The sequence below is a fragment of the Gigantopelta aegis genome, chromosome 9 (genome assembly GCF_016097555.1).
Source record: "Gigantopelta aegis isolate Gae_Host chromosome 9, Gae_host_genome, whole genome shotgun sequence".
NCBI lineage: Eukaryota > Metazoa > Mollusca > Gastropoda > Neomphalida > Peltospiridae > Gigantopelta > Gigantopelta aegis.
The window spans coordinates 51,055,533-51,071,335 of NC_054707.1; the positions used below are offsets into that span (position 1 = coordinate 51,055,533).

The 15,803-nt window shown below is 40.2% G+C and overlaps 1 protein-coding gene across 1 annotated transcript in view; it reads left to right on the top strand.

The window, feature by feature from the left end:
• LOC121381879 (adenylate cyclase type 5-like) overlaps nucleotides 1-15,803 on the top strand; it is a 76,111-nt gene that overhangs the window by 44,682 nt on the left and 15,626 nt on the right. Inside the window, exons 9-13 of the mRNA XM_041511269.1 lie at nucleotides 293-449; nucleotides 2,820-2,917; nucleotides 10,898-10,982; nucleotides 14,127-14,243; nucleotides 15,110-15,241. Coding sequence (XP_041367203.1) covers nucleotides 293-449; nucleotides 2,820-2,917; nucleotides 10,898-10,982; nucleotides 14,127-14,243; nucleotides 15,110-15,241 — 589 coding nt within the window. The remainder of the gene's footprint in view (nucleotides 1-292; nucleotides 450-2,819; nucleotides 2,918-10,897; nucleotides 10,983-14,126; nucleotides 14,244-15,109; nucleotides 15,242-15,803) is intronic.

Genomic DNA, 15,803 nt, shown 5'->3' on the forward strand with positions numbered 1-15,803 from the left:
TAAAACTCAATATTGGTTTCACCCCTGTATTAAAAATCAGACAATCTATATAATTTAATGGTAATTTGTTAAGAAATGTTTTTTTATATAGATCGAAAGTTAGTAAAAAAAACAGTTGGTATGGTTTAAGAATTCAATAATTTGTTTTAATATAAGTTTTAACATTATTCATAATAGAGTTATATGCCAATTCATTGATTCCCTTTTGAGGCTAATAGACTGTACACTTCGATGACTACAACTGAATACTAGACTAAGTATGCTTTTTGTGATTAAGTTACTTTGTTTCCAGACTGGGCATTGGAAATGCATTGGAATACCGAAATGTAGATGATGAGGTTGATGAATATCTGGGCCGTGCCATTGATGCACGCAGCATTGACCGGCTCCGATCAGACTATGTAAAGGGATTTTTCTTAACTTTTCGCAAAAAAGACCTTGAAGAAAAGGTAGGTAGTGAGTGGATGCTAACTTGGCTATTTCAGAAGTTAAGATTATTGGTGTTTTACCAGTCTGTCTATCCAGCATATAGTTTTTCAAACTTTTTTTATTTCAATGGCTCAAGATATTGAGCTGAATTTTTGTGTATAGCCTTACCATTTACTGTTACAGATCAAGTTTGATTTCCATGGTGATTTTATCATTTTTGACAGTTATGGCTCTTGAACTTAGGAGATTAAAACATTTTTTAGTTGAGCCAGTGTATTGCTTTAGTAGTACTCTTAGTCAGAATATTTGTTTTGAAAAGAAGATACCTCTTTGCAATAAAACCACAATTTAATTTTAAAACAAGATGTTAATGATTCCACAGCTATGTCTGAAAATATAAACATCTATTTCACTTGTTGCTAAAGGAATTTTGTAAACCTTTGGACATCTTATTCAGGAAGTGGAGTCGGAAATACTTCAATCCATAGTGGCAGTCAAAGTCTGACTTCAAGAGTTTGAGTTTAATTGCCAAATCACTTACTGGATGTTGAGGATTGTCAGCTATGTGCCCTTGCAGTCATATTTGAAAATTGGTACCATTTCATGGCCAAAATAAAACAAATTGAAATAAAAAAAACATACAAAAATCCTGCTATACCTTAATCAATCACTTTCATGGTGGCTTATGAACATTTTATAATACATACTGTATGATATGTCTCGTAATGTATGATATGTCTGCTTTGGACTTGTTGGAAATGATCACCAATTCCACGCTATCCTTCTCACTTTGATCATTGCTAGGGGGAAAGGTTTTGTTGAAATGGAAAACTCAAATATATAGAGGCTATTTCATGGGGGGTTTTCAAATACGATTTTTATGTCAACTCGTGATGTGTGAAAACCATATTTTCACAAATTGTGAAGCAATGAGTAAAAATATGGTTTTCACACATCATGAGTTGACATAAAAATCGTATTCGAAAAAACACCATGAAATGGTCTGTTTATTATATATCATTCGCTTATCCTATCGAAAACTTACTTGCTCATAGCCGTTTAAAAAGAAATTTGAATAAAATTTATCTTTATATTAACATTTATTTAATAATACTGCTGTGCAAACATACCTGACAAAGTGATCCTCTAAAACCCCCCTAAAAACAAAACAAATTAAATGCCATTAAATTCTTACACTTACACTCAATGACACTATATTGTGTCATCATTATTTAGCTTCGTATTCAATACGTTTTAGATATTTTATCGTAATTGCACTTCGTATCCCTTTTTTATAGGTACAGTTGTTTAAATTACAATTATTATTTTTTTTTTTCAAATATGATCAGATGCATTGGTAAACGTCAAACTTAAATACGAAGAAACAAGACAAAGGGAGATAATTTAAACATGCACTTTTACAAAAAAAGTAAATACAATTTCTATATTTTCACTGTAGCTAAAATACAGTGAAAATATGACTTGTCACCGGATATCACTTTATGGTTTCCTTAGATCTATATATTTCATTGCTGTGTATATAATAAATAGAGGATATTATATGAGTGTCCATGACAGTCGATGTTTACGACACGAGTGCCTAAATTATCATATTTCCCAAGCGAGAGCGATAATTTAGGCACAAGTGTTGTAAACGTCGTCTGTCATGGACACGAATGTAATATTCTGTTTATTACTGACACGATTTAATTTTCGTTGCAAATGAGGTTACTGAGTGCCCCATGTTTATCTTTTGTGACACGGGAGCAATTGTTTATTTTTTTAATGTTCTTGTGTCCTGATATCTGCATAATTTCAGTGGGTGGCACATTTGTACTGATTAACTTTTGTATAAATAATTAATAATGTTCAAACAAACAAAAATTCAATAGCAATTTTGCATTGGCATTTTCCCAGCGCCCTGAAAACGGGAACGCCATGTACCCAGTTTCGTGTTACTGTAAGGAGATGTAAAGTGACGTCATTGGAATACTGACGTCATTCAAATTTAAAATTAGCTGGAATGTCGTGTCAGCCAACCAGAAAGAAATGTACTCTTACAACAGCCAATCGTTAAACGACAATGCCAGGAGGACATACGATTTAGTTATGACATACGAGGGAAATCGTACGATAAATATGACCCTCGTTATGCTGTACCTCGTAGGTAATAAATAACAATATAGTAATCATAGAACAAATGTGAAATGCGGTCATTGTAATGAGGCCTATGTGTGTGTTCGTGTGCGTGCACACTTTTAAAAAAAAGTTATCCTATTATTTACTTTAATATTTTATATAAAGTATAATCATTTGCACTGTTTTAATTTGGCAGTAGCATGTTAGGTAAAGATTTTGCTTTAAAAAACTTTACCATTCTTTTGTTTCAGTACTGCCAAGTTCATAACACGATGTTCTCGTGTCATCTAGCCAGTATTTTGTTGGTGTACATTTTTATGTGTTGTGTCCAAATTCCTATCATTCCAAGGTATGTGGCATCATAATTGATACTTAACAACCTCTTTTTTTATTAATTTATATTGTTAAAGTGTTCTTATGCCTTATAATTGTTCATTTTGTGATGTCCTGGTTTCTTTTAAAAAAAATATTGTCAACAATGGTGGCTCCAACTGGACCTCATCTGCAGTTAACTTTCTAGGTGTCGTCCTAACAGCCAGTAGTGACCAATCACGCACTCGGCAGATATGTGTGTACAATGTTGCATCTTGTCTGGATGTGGTCACACTCAGTATTTCAGGTCTGGGGTGATCTTGTGTGGAATGTGCCTACTAGGTTGAATGATGACATCCAATCTATTGTGCCATGTTGTGTATAGGCATCCAACCCAATGCATGCTAAATGTATATTTACACTTCTGAGGTGTCAATTGTGGTATCGTTATACACACGTGTGATCTGTGGATATTTTTAGTACCGATCTCATTTTATATCATATTTGTGACTTGTGCAACTCAAATGCCTTCACATTTCTGTGTAAATGCTGAATTTCATGTTTTGCTTATTTTTCATTTCATGTAATTTGAAAGCTCTTAGTATTTTAATACAGCGCTAGAAATGGTCACATTACTTTTTTTGCACATATCATGTGTTTTGTGGTAACCTCACACAGCAGAAACAATTGAAAATCATGTGGTGCATTTTCAGTGGAGTTTAGTATATATGAACTTGCTTAAGATTTATATATACATTCAAACTGTTGTAACTGTATAACAAAATAGTAATTTTGATACTTTACAATTATTAAAAAATAATTATTATTTGTAATAGTTTTAAATGTATATACTAAATAAATAAATATTAAGAGCCATTGATGTGTACTTTATGGGTACACACTTTTCCTTCCAAACAGCATACAGACCAAATGTTGATCAGTGTTCTCGCTGCTCCATTTAACTGGGGTGGCCCACCCCTCTATTGAATTTTGACACCCTCCTTTCACTTTCTACTGCCATCCTTTATTTTTCTACTCCCCACTTTATTTTCCCACACTCTACTATATTTTACAGCACTCATCTCTGCTATTTCTAAGTGCACACTACCACATGTAGCCTATATGCCCAAGCATATATTTCAAATTCATCTGGGTTATCTGGGGTGGAGCAGGGTGAGGTGACTGATATATTAATTCGCCTTCTTATTCAACTTACCGTACTAGCACAACAACAATGCTATACGACCCTGAGTTATGACCTCCACTGCAGAATTATCTCCCCTTGCCGGATGTATAACCTACACCCGCGCATGGGTAGACCGTATATCCTCGTTTTTGATTCTGCAGTCCTCCATTGCAGTCGTGTTCGAGTTCTGTAGTAAAAAATTTGTCAAATTGTCAGATTGTTTATTAATTTGTTATTTTGTTTTATTCTGTCATACGAGGTCTTTTGGGTAATTTACACAGGGGGTTAATGTCTGACACGGCTTCCTCGGGCTCCAACCGGTTGGTTGTGTGTGCCGAGGGGGGGTTGTCTTAAACGACTGCCCCAGTTTGATCAGCATTTGTTATGTCGTTCTTGTTGTTTTGAACGCCATTGTCATATCTGTGTAAATTGGTCCCCCTCCACATGGGGGAAGGCTAAGAAGCTGTCAAAAGACGCCGAGCGAAAGAGGATGATTAGACGTGAACGGGACGGGCGGAGCACAGTGGTAACCTCCGGAGTCGTGCTCCATACCGATTTGCTGGCGGTTGGCAAGTCGGTGTCCATTTCAAAGAGCTTGCGGACAAGTGGTAGGCGCATGGGCGCCTCCTCGTCTGTTTGCCATCTTCATGGTGATACCAGTAAACCCGAAGCGCCGCTTGGCGCGGAGGGGGCGCTGTTGCTCCCTGTTTCGGCTGAAGCAGGGAAGGTTTCTTCCAGGTCGGGTTCCGTTCGACCTGGGGATTTGCTTTTGCCTCCGTTGGTGGAGGCGGCGCCGGTTACGGTTGTAACGGGGGCGTCAGTCGGAGGGAGTGCAGTCGTGGCAGGAACGACTGTGTCTCTCAGTTCCGACTCCCATCTTGCTGATGGGGGCAGGGTTATCGGTCCTTCTGTGGAGGGGTCGATTAGCTCTAGAATGAAGTCCGCTTTACGGCGCCATTTGGCTCACCAGATTTCTGGTGCAGGGTTGGTCGTGGCGTCCGAGGGCGCCATTTCGGCCAACGCGTCTTTCGGCGCTACTTCGGGGATCGAGCCACTTGGCGAAATCGCGAAGGCTTACAACGTTGTCTCAGTCACGGATGCGACGCCAGTAGGCGTCCCTTCTGTTGTTGGGGCGCCTGTACAGCGTCATCAACTTTTAGATCGTTCGCATGTGGCTACATCAACTGGGTTGGCTAATCCACACGTGGTACGTTGGGTTCAGAATTCAGCGCAGGATTCGTACGTGTACGAATTACCTGACGGTCCGGTTCAGCCGACACCACCAGTCCCGTTGTCTGTTTCAGCAGGGATCAGGAAAACTGAAGCTTTCTTGGGTGCGCCTGTGTCTACACCGATGGTCAATCCGGACCTGTCAGATCGGGGTAGAGGTTCCAGGCGTTATCCCTCAACTGCGTGGGCGGAACCTTTCGTTCAGGGTCCGATGGTTTCGGGTCGCCCTCGGGGGCGGACTAGGGGGGACTATGTTTCTCTTTTTGAGAATTTCATGGCCTGGCTAGGGGAATTGCCTCCACCAGTCCCTCCACCACCGGGGTTTCCAGCGAGACCGGGGTTGGACCAGTTTGCAGATTCGGCCAGTCCGCATCGTCCTGCCCATGCATTTTCGTTTCCGTTACGGTCAGCGCATGGCGCGTCATTTGAAAAAACTTCTTTTTCGGAAGACGATTTTCCCTCCGAATCAGTGTGTGGTTCGGGGGAAGGGTTGGCACCAGGTTCGGTGCTTGACGAGATTCCCAATTTGGCCGATGGTACGCCAGACGGTGATTATGATTACCAGGCGGTTCTTGGTTTTGTACGAGAACAGGTCCGACTGGTGTGCGCGGATGCAATTCCGTCGGAGGAGGCTGTTCACGGCAGGATTTCGGCTTGCCGTTAGCGCACAAGGCGCATGAATCTCTTGCGGAGATTGATGCTTTGATTGCGGGTAGTGATCGTATTTTGGGGGCAGTGGTGGAAGAGTTTCCGGCAGCGTTAGCTACCGGGAAACTGTTGTCTGCGGCGAAAGTTTTGTCCACGTCTTCGTTGGCGGCTTCTAAAGCCTCTCATCACGTCGCTCAGCTTGCTGGGCGTGTTTTTGCCAACAGTCTACTTCTGCGTCGGGATCACTACCTGGCGGGACTGAGAGCGACGGGTGTGGTTAAAACCTACTTTCGTAGTCACTCAGTAAGGGAAACCTTAATTTTTGGGACCAATTTTAACTTGGTCATGGACCAAGAAGCGGCGAAATTCGTCCCTGCTGCTCCGTCCCGAACTGCTCGTAAGCGCCAGGCGGCGTCTACTTTTAAGCCTCCACCTGTTAAGAAATCGACTTTTCTTGACAGTTATCAGATCCCTGTGGTGTCTGATTCGGGCGTGCAGTCTGGTAATGCCCGTGGTTCATCGAAACCTTTTCGTTTTCGTTTTCGGGGGAAGCCGGCACATTTTCGTGGTTCCACTCGGGGCAAGGCGCCCAGGGGTGGGAAGCGGCCAGGATGAGGGTGCGTGGACAATCGACATCTGCTTACAGAGGTTCCATTAGCAGATCTTCCTGTGGGGGGCAGATTGCGCCATTTTGTTCAAAGTTGGTGCGAACTGCCAGATCTGGACCCATGGGTTTTGTCGGTTGTCCGCAACGGATACAGAATTCCGTTTTCTTCACCCCCTCCACTGACCTCCCCCTGGTTACCTGCAGTACCGCCTGTCGACAAACGAGTACTTGTGGAGAAGATGGTTGTCGAGTTTCTCGACAAGAAAGCCATCCAGGAGGTGGATTTGGGCACTCCGGGATTTTATTCCCATCTGTTCTTCGCCCAGAAGAAGAATGGCGAGTGGTGACCAATTCTAAACCTGAAGCCGCTGAATTATTTCATCGTTATTCCATCTATGAAGATGGAGACGGTTCAGTCTGTTCGTGCTTTGCTTCAGGTGGGGGAATGGGCGGCGTCCATCGATTTGAAGGACGCTTACCTGCATGTTCAAATCCATCGGGATTTTTGGAAGTACTTGCGGTTCCTCTATGACGGCAGAGCTTACGAGTTTCAAGTTCTGCCGTTCGGATTGGCCACAAGCCCTCACGTCTTTACTCGGGTAGTAAAGGCAGTGGTGGGGCGTGTACATCTGTTGGGTATACGGATGCACAATTACCTGGACGATTGGTTAATTCCGGCGGCATCACAGACGGCATGTCTCGTGGGCGTGGAGTTCGTGATCGACATGATTCTCTGATTGGGGTTTATTCCCAGTTGGGTCAAGTCGGAATTAGTGCCAACGCAGGTTTTCACTTATCTCGAGGTGGTTTTCAACCTTGTGGAGGCGTCCGTTCTTCCGACAGATTCGCGACTTCACAATTTCAGGACGTTGGCGCAACGTCTTCTGGTGGAGCAAAGTGCGTCGATGTGCACGCTCCATGTGTTGATAGGCCATCTCGAATCGCTGGTGGCGCTGAATGTGCGGTTCAGACGGTTCAAGAGACCACTTCAATGGCATTTGTCCCGAGTGTGGGATGGTCTCAGCTGGGATTTGGTGATACCATTGGGGCCTTGGTTCATTCTTCCGATCCAAGAGTGTCTAGTGGACAAGTGTATGTCCCAGGCCGTTCCTTTACACCCACTTTCTTCAGAGTTGGTCCTGTTTACCGATGCTTCCCTCGAGGGGTTCGGTGCACACCTTTTGGATCAACATCTGTCAGGGGTGTGGACTCCTTCAGAGAGGAGTCGTCACATCAACCTGTTGGAGATGGAAGCAGTGCATCGTGCTTATCTCCATTTCAGGACTGTTATTCGACATCGTCGGATTTTGCTGAGGTCGGACAACACGTCGGTTGTTGCGTACCTCAATCGGTGGGGAGGCACCAAATCCCTGTCATTGAGTCTTGCGGCTTTGGAGATTCTGGAATGGTGCGACGATTGGGGAGTGGTGTTATCGGCCAAACACATTCCTTCGTCCATGAACGTCTTGGTGGACGCTTTGAGTCGTCGTTCCCCGGTTCAGACGGAGTGGATGTTGCACCGGACGGTGGCTTATTGAGTTCTTCAGTTGTGGGGGAGTCCTCAACTTGATATGTTTGCCTCGCCTGAACAGTCGGTTACCAGTGTTTGTATCGCCGATACCAGACCCACTGGCACTGGAGTACGATGCGTTGAGCATGGACTGGACAGGACTGGATTTTTACGCTTTTCCCCCTCCGGTTCTGCTTGGCAAGGTTCTGGCAAAGATCAGACAGCAACCTTGTCGTGTCACGCTCGTAGCCCCGAGTTGGGCAGCTCAAGCCTGGTTTCCTCCGCTCCTGTCACTTTTAGTGCAGGAGCCGGTGCGGTTGCCATTGATACCCGATCTGCTCAGTCAGAGACTGCGTCGGACAGAGTGGCATCCGAAGCCGGAGGTTTTCCGACTTCACTCATGGCGGTTGTCGGGGTTTCCCTCCGAAACCGAGGCTTTTCTAAACGGGTTGCTGAGCTCGTCTCCTCGTCGAAGCGCCAGTCTACGGAGAGGGTCTACCAGTGTCACTAGCGCGCTTGGGTTCGTTGGGCGACTGAGAGGGATGTGGATCCCTTGTCGCCTACTGTTAATGATTTAGCTGAGTACTTTCTGGCTCTTGTCCAAGAAAGACAGCTGAAGGTTCAAACAGTGAGAAGTCACCGGTCGTCCATTTTCACTACTCTGAGGCAGTGTGGACATCAAGATTTCTCAACGAATCTCGTGTTGCATGACTTGCTTAAGTCGTTGCAAAACACGGTTGAGAAGCCTTCCATTTTGCCTAAATGGAATGTTTTTCTGGTTCTGCATGCACTCAAAGGCAAGCTCTACGAGCCTTTGAAATTTGCCAGTCTTCGTCATTTGACGTGGATAACTTTGTTTCTGGTCTCACTAGCGGCTTGCCGTCGTATTAGTGAGATTCATGCTTTTTTGCATGATTTGGTGGATTACAATATGGACGGGTCAATTACATTATGTACTGATCCTGTTTTCGTGGCTAAGAACCAGGTGCCAGGGGAAGAGTTTCCTCCGGCCATTATTCAGTGTTTATCTCGTACGCTTTCTGCGGATAATTCTGATAGACTTCTTTGTCCGGTGCGGACTTTGAAATTCTATTTGGAGCGTACTAGAAATCTCCGGCAAAACACTAAGAGACTGTTTATCTCTTTCACACGCCAACCAGGAGACATTATGAAGAATGCTTTGTCAAGATGGATTGCTGCAACCATCAAACTGGCATATGAGAAGGCAGGTGATCATGTTCTGCGGAATTTCTCCGTTCGACCTCATGAGATTCGGGCGATTTCTGCTTCCCTTAATTTCCATTCTTTGGACATTTTCAAGGTCATGAGTGCGGGATTTTGGAAAGGTCGACACACGTTTGACCGGTTTTATTTCCGTGATATGGCTGTTGGTCCGGACGGAACTCGGCGGATTGAGTCAGTCATTGCAGGGCAGCAACTCATTTCGGTGCGCAGGGCCACTAGTAGGAAGCGACCCTTATTTCGTCCGGTCGCTAGCGGCAGTCTTTCTGGGAGATAGTTCTCCACCTCCTGTTTGGAGAGTGGAGGGTGGATGGTTGACTATCTGGGGCAGTTGAGTGTCTTTTACCATTACTTGGTGTGCGGGTTTCCTCACCTTGTTAACTTGGTTTACTTTTAATTGGGGTTGTAGTTCTTCAATTTAAAAGTTACTTTGACATTTTATACCTCGTATGATGTGGGTTGCTTTTTCACTGTATCATTACTTGAGACAAACACTACTGGTTGAATGGGTAAGTCCTCCTTGTTTTCTTACCTCCTCCCTTTAATGTTAAATTCTCGTGCTTTAACGGTATTATATCACGTCTGTTATAGTATTGTTGTTGTGCTAGTACGGTAAGTTGAATAAGACTATTAGAAAATTTGTTTCTAATTTTCATTATTATTCATACTTACCTAGTACTAGCACAACAACAACTGTTACCTCCCACCCGCCCTGAGAGAGGTCTTTTTTTTTTTCTTCTTTTTTTTGGATTCAGTCATTCCGGACTTTGAATCGGTAATGAGGATATACGGTCTACCCATGCGCGGGTGTAGGTTATATATCCGGCAAGGGGAAATAATTCTGCAGTGGAGGTTATAACTCAGGGTCGTATAGCATTGTTGTTGTGCTAGTACTAGGTAAGTATGAATAATAATGAAAATTAGAAACAAATTTTCTAATTCAACTGGGGATGCATAGTTTTCAGAATTCAGAGGTAGGCAGCGAAACGCACACTTCTTACAATATTAAGCGAAAACAACCAGTTGCAATGCTGCAACCAGCTTGAATGCAGTTTCAAATTTGAACTCTTATATATTAATTTAAAAAACTCGAACTCCCTGAAACTAAACTATTTCCTTGTTGAAGTTTGACTGTAATAATATTAAAACTTTGATTGGTTCATCAAAATGAATGCCTGTGCATGAATATCAGACAGACAACATCTCCTGTTCAACTAACTGTACATAAAAGATGAGTCGGCTTGTATATCATACAAACGTTTTTGTACCAAATACTGAGGAGCAAAATAAGGAGTATGTGTTTCCACAAAATCTACCAACACACAACATATATTGTAACCAAGCTTTCCTTTTTTCTTTTTTCCTTTTGTGGCCGCCTTCCTTTAATTTTCACCCAGCGAGAACACTGTTGATTTAATAAATATTTGCATCAAGTTTTTCTTTGTTTTAAAATTGTATGCTGGCATAAACCCTTTCACCCATAGCATATATTTTGTACATTCCTGAAATGGTGATAATTATGAACAGCCCCATTTTTATTTAATTTAGAACAGTACACTTTTATTATTAACTAGCTATGTTTTTTCAATTTTAGGACTGTGTTGATGTTGGTTCTGTTTCCAGTAGGTTTGTTTATCACCATGAGCCTTTTCCTTTTGACTATATCTACAATATATAAAGTGAGTACCATTTGTTGTGCTTTATCCAGTTCAGTTTAAAGCATGCATGTCCTTGGTATGTAACATCACTGCATATTAAGGACAAATGTCAATGTTCTACTTACATTTTATGTCAAATTTCAGGCACATGTGCAGGAATTTTATCAGAGGGGGTCTCAACTGTAGCGAACAAAGTTTATACAGGGTCGAGTCATGTACCCCCAGAAAATATATTTTAAAAAAAGAAAATTTGCTTGAGCAGGGAGGGGTTTTGACAACCCAAAAGTCCACCTCTGCACACACGCCTGAATTGCATATATGTAGTTTTGGGCTCACATGAACCACACAATGCAGGTTCATAGAATGATGATTTTTCTGTGGATATATTTATCCAGGCTGTTTGAAAGCTGTCAATTTTTGGTTATATAAAGTCGAGTTAAAGTTTTCTTAAAGTTGTATGTATGATAATCACATTTGGATTTGGTCTGCCATGTTTGAGGGAAGCTATGTTTGTCTCATAACACCTAAGCACGTTCTTGTCTCATCTTTACGAAGTAAAAAGGAAAGATGTAGGTATAACTATTCTGATGGCAGCCGTAGTATCAACTTTTGTAAAAAAAAAAATTAATGCTAAAGTTTCGTGTTTAGATCAGGTTCTCACAAATTGTAAGTCATAGGTCAGTGTAACTTGGTCCATAGTTTCACCTATGGATGTTCATCACAATGCACTGAAAATGTTTAAGGGATTCTTGTTATACTTATGGCTATTTGATGTCTTAACATATGGTCATTTTGAGGTATTGGTTAATTAAAAAAAAAACCCACCAGAAAGTAAACCTACTGCCACCTCATTATTTATTCTTACTGGAAAAACAGCCACAGATTGTTTTTATGTATGCGCTTTTCCATGAACAATACAGTACCCTATATTCCTAGACATTTACTGTTTTTGTTCATATTTGGTTAATTTTCATGTTTGTATTCCTATCAGCATATTTTATTTAGTTTGAGCTTTCTTAAAGTACCGTAGTAAATAAAACAAATTTGATGTATGGATCTGAGGTGTCCAAAAGGTAGTCATTGCTTACATTGACTTGTCCAACAAAGAATTAGTTTGCTAATATTTTTTGTATTCAGAAGAAAGAAGAAAAAACAATGTTAATAACATTATGCTTGCAAGTAATTGTTTAATTTTTTAAGAATAGAGACAATGACAGATATCTATTATAACACACACATTAATCAAATATTTACCCTAAAAAAATTCTTAGTACCTGTATAAAGTATTTGATTAAAGGGATACTAAACTCCAACATGAGCCTTATTTGTTGGAAGTATGAATACCCGGACCACCAACACATAATGACACTTTAAGAAATGAAAAACCATGATTATTCCTGCTAACTGGGGGCAGCCATTTTGTTTCGTTTTTGTGATGACCGGTGGTATAGCTTGGGGCGAAGTGACATCAGCTCCATCTATCTCCTCTATGAACAGTATAAACAAATGCTCTAATTTACGACAAGGTGCTTCGCTTTCATCAACCTGACTTGTAAAACAACCTAAATGACTTGATAGTATAATAAATTATTTAACTAAATATATTTCAAGTTGCATCAATAGAACGAAATGGAGTTATACTATTTTTCTTTTTTAAAAAAATTCTAAGAAAAAATGCATATTATTAGGCCTATTGGTAGGATACGTTCGAGCAAAAACGACCACTCACGATACCCAAGTGATACTTTTCTTTTCTTTGGGACGACGTAATTGGTCAGTTTTGTGATTTTAGATGGGAAAGTCTACTTAATCAAGGGTTTTACAGAATTACTTACAGTAATAAAGCAGGAAGGCTGATAATGCCCATTACGGTTGGAGGGATATCCGTGCGGCTACCATAGTCAGTGATCTTAATAAAAGAGGCATGTCTTTTTAGTTTGTCTAGACATAGTGTCTGGGGACCGTCTAAATACACACCTGCCAATCAAGAACCACAGGTACAGGCCACGGAAAGAAAAGACCAATTAACCGAGAAAATACTCTGATTATTATTTCAGTACATGGATTCATTTATATACAAAACATAATACAGTTAGGCCTATTTCAACACTTTGACAGTGGTGGTTTATTTTGTATTGAAAAATAATATATACTTATTACTGGCTTACTGGGATGGATATTATTACAGAACACTGCGACACATCCGCAAAAATCAGGTACATTTTGTTTCTTCAGTTATAAGTTTTATTCCTGATGTGACACGTTAAGTATTATGTAACCACCGTCTCGCAAGATGGCCAGGATGGTACAAAATGGCTGCGCCCATAATATATAATAGCCGTCACTTTTAACCATTTTATTAATTAACTATAAGATTATACTTGTTGATATTAAGCAATACTGCACATTATATATTGTTGAATATGCATACCTGTCCAAAAGCATTGCTTTTACATTCCTTTAATGACAGTATTTAATGTTTCTGCATGATATCTAAACAAAAATAGTTTGATTTATCGAAAATTAATTAAGATCTGCAGCTTAAATTTATAAATAATATAGATCTATGCATAAATTCATTGGCACAATAAAATTCACAATTATGACTAAAATTTTGCTACGGTCCCTAATCCAATCAGCCATATGGGACCCTGGAGAAAGGGGTGGGACGTAGCCCAGTGTTAAAACATTCGCTTGATGCGCGGTTGGTCTAGGATCGATCCCCGTCGGTGGACCCATTGGGCTATTTCTCGTTCCAGCTAGTGCTCCACAACTGGTGTAACAAAGGCCGTGGTATGTACTGTCCTGTCTGTGAGATGGTGCATATGAAAGATCCCTTGCTGCTAATCGAAAAGAGTAGCCCATGAAGTGGCGACAGCAGGTTTCCTCTCTCGATATCTGTGTGGTCCTTAATCATATGTCCGACGCCATATAACTGTAAATAAAATGTGTTGTGTGCGTCATTAAATAAAATATTTCCTTCCTTTCCTTCCCTGGTAAAAAATCCTGGTTAGATCCCTATTTTGAAACCTTTTGAAATTTTATTAACAATATTACGGGACATTGTTCTTTGGGCTTTCTACTTGCTGATTAGTATTCATAAGCATCTTGTTATTTGGCAGTCGAGAAGCCCTATTATTATGCATGATATAATTGTATTTTCAGTGCACCCCAAAGTGTTTGCCAATAATTGCTGCAAAGATTGCTATCAACCGATCGCTGAACCATCTCATTGCTATATCTTCTGTACTTACACTCTTTTCTGCAGCTGTTGGACCAATGGTAAGTTTACACAATTAAATTGAATAGATTCTGCTGTTTGGTTCTCTTCAATCAACACTTTGAAATTAGATTTAATTTTATTTACATGTCTGTTTTAGATTAGAAACCAGGAATATTTTATATGCATTATCCCACAGACAGGATAGTACATACCTCGGCCGTTGTTACATCAGCTGTCGAGCTCTGGCTTGTATGAGAACTAGTTCAAGGGGCTCACTGATAGGGATTGATCCAAGACCGACTGAGCATTAGATAAACACTTTACCATTGGGCTAGGACCCACTATTAGCATGGAAACAAAGTGGTTAAACTTTTCAGTGAAATCTACAATTTTGCATGCTTTGTCCTGCAGCAGCATACATGTAAATACATTTTGGTTTAAAGGCATACTGTCACAGATTTAAGGACCTTAATTTCTCTTAAAATGGATAATAAATAAAAATTACATTAATTGTTGGAAACAAAATCTAGCTATCACATCACCTTAATTGAGCCATGACAGAGTGAAATCCAAGTCAACCCTCTTGGCAATTTTAGGTTTTGAATTATGGACCATTGCCATTATTCAATTAATTTTACAAAATATTGTTAATAAATGGAGTATGTTGGTTATTGAAGATGGTTGAATAAAGTACATTTAGGGACAAATCAAATTATTTTTGTTCAGGTAATACTTTGTTGGACCATTAAATAGGTTAGTGGTCTGTGATATATGCCTTTAAAATGTCCACTTTTAATCAAATTATGGGACTACAGTTCAATTACTCTTGAATCTAACAAATATTTTGTTTGACTGCATCTTATTTTTACCTTCTTTGTTTATATATATATATATATATAGTGATTTATTTTGTTTATTTTGCTAGCTAGCACTAAACGCGCCAAGTCTGGTTTCCTGTTTTACGAAGAATTCATCATTAACTGTTCCCTCAGGCATGTCTCGAGACACAATCTTCACCGACTGCAACAGCGATATCCCAACCACCTTTTTCCCAGAGGTGTGTATGCAAGGCTGAAAACTTGAGAATTTGTTACCGTTTGCAATTTTGAAAATGTTTTGCAAGATACAAGATGCTTACCTATGTAGCAATTTTTTTTTTTTTTAGCCTGTTTACCACAATATTAAAATAATAACTTCTGCAAAAGAGAATATGCAAATTGGCTAATTTACATAATATATGATGACACAGATATATTTAGTTTACCCCATCATTGCTGTTTATTTTGATACCAAGTTTGTTTCTCTGTAGCAATTTTAAGATTATAATAAAACTTTAAAAAATTGAGGGGGCATTAAATTGCCATAGAAACATGCTAATAAAAAAACCCCTATCATTTTGGAAAATCACACAATCCATTTCTGGTGTCTTACATATCAGAGCTGGGTTTTTTTAATGGTTATATTTTTAAACCATTGCTCTAAAAATAGTTATGCTGTTTTGACTGTATGCCTTCGACTTTTGAGACAATAATGTGAAAAAGTTCCAAATAGGAAGCTTAATTTTTGGGGTAATTTCTGACTAATTGAATTGTGTTTGTTGATTTGTGGAAATGCTAGAT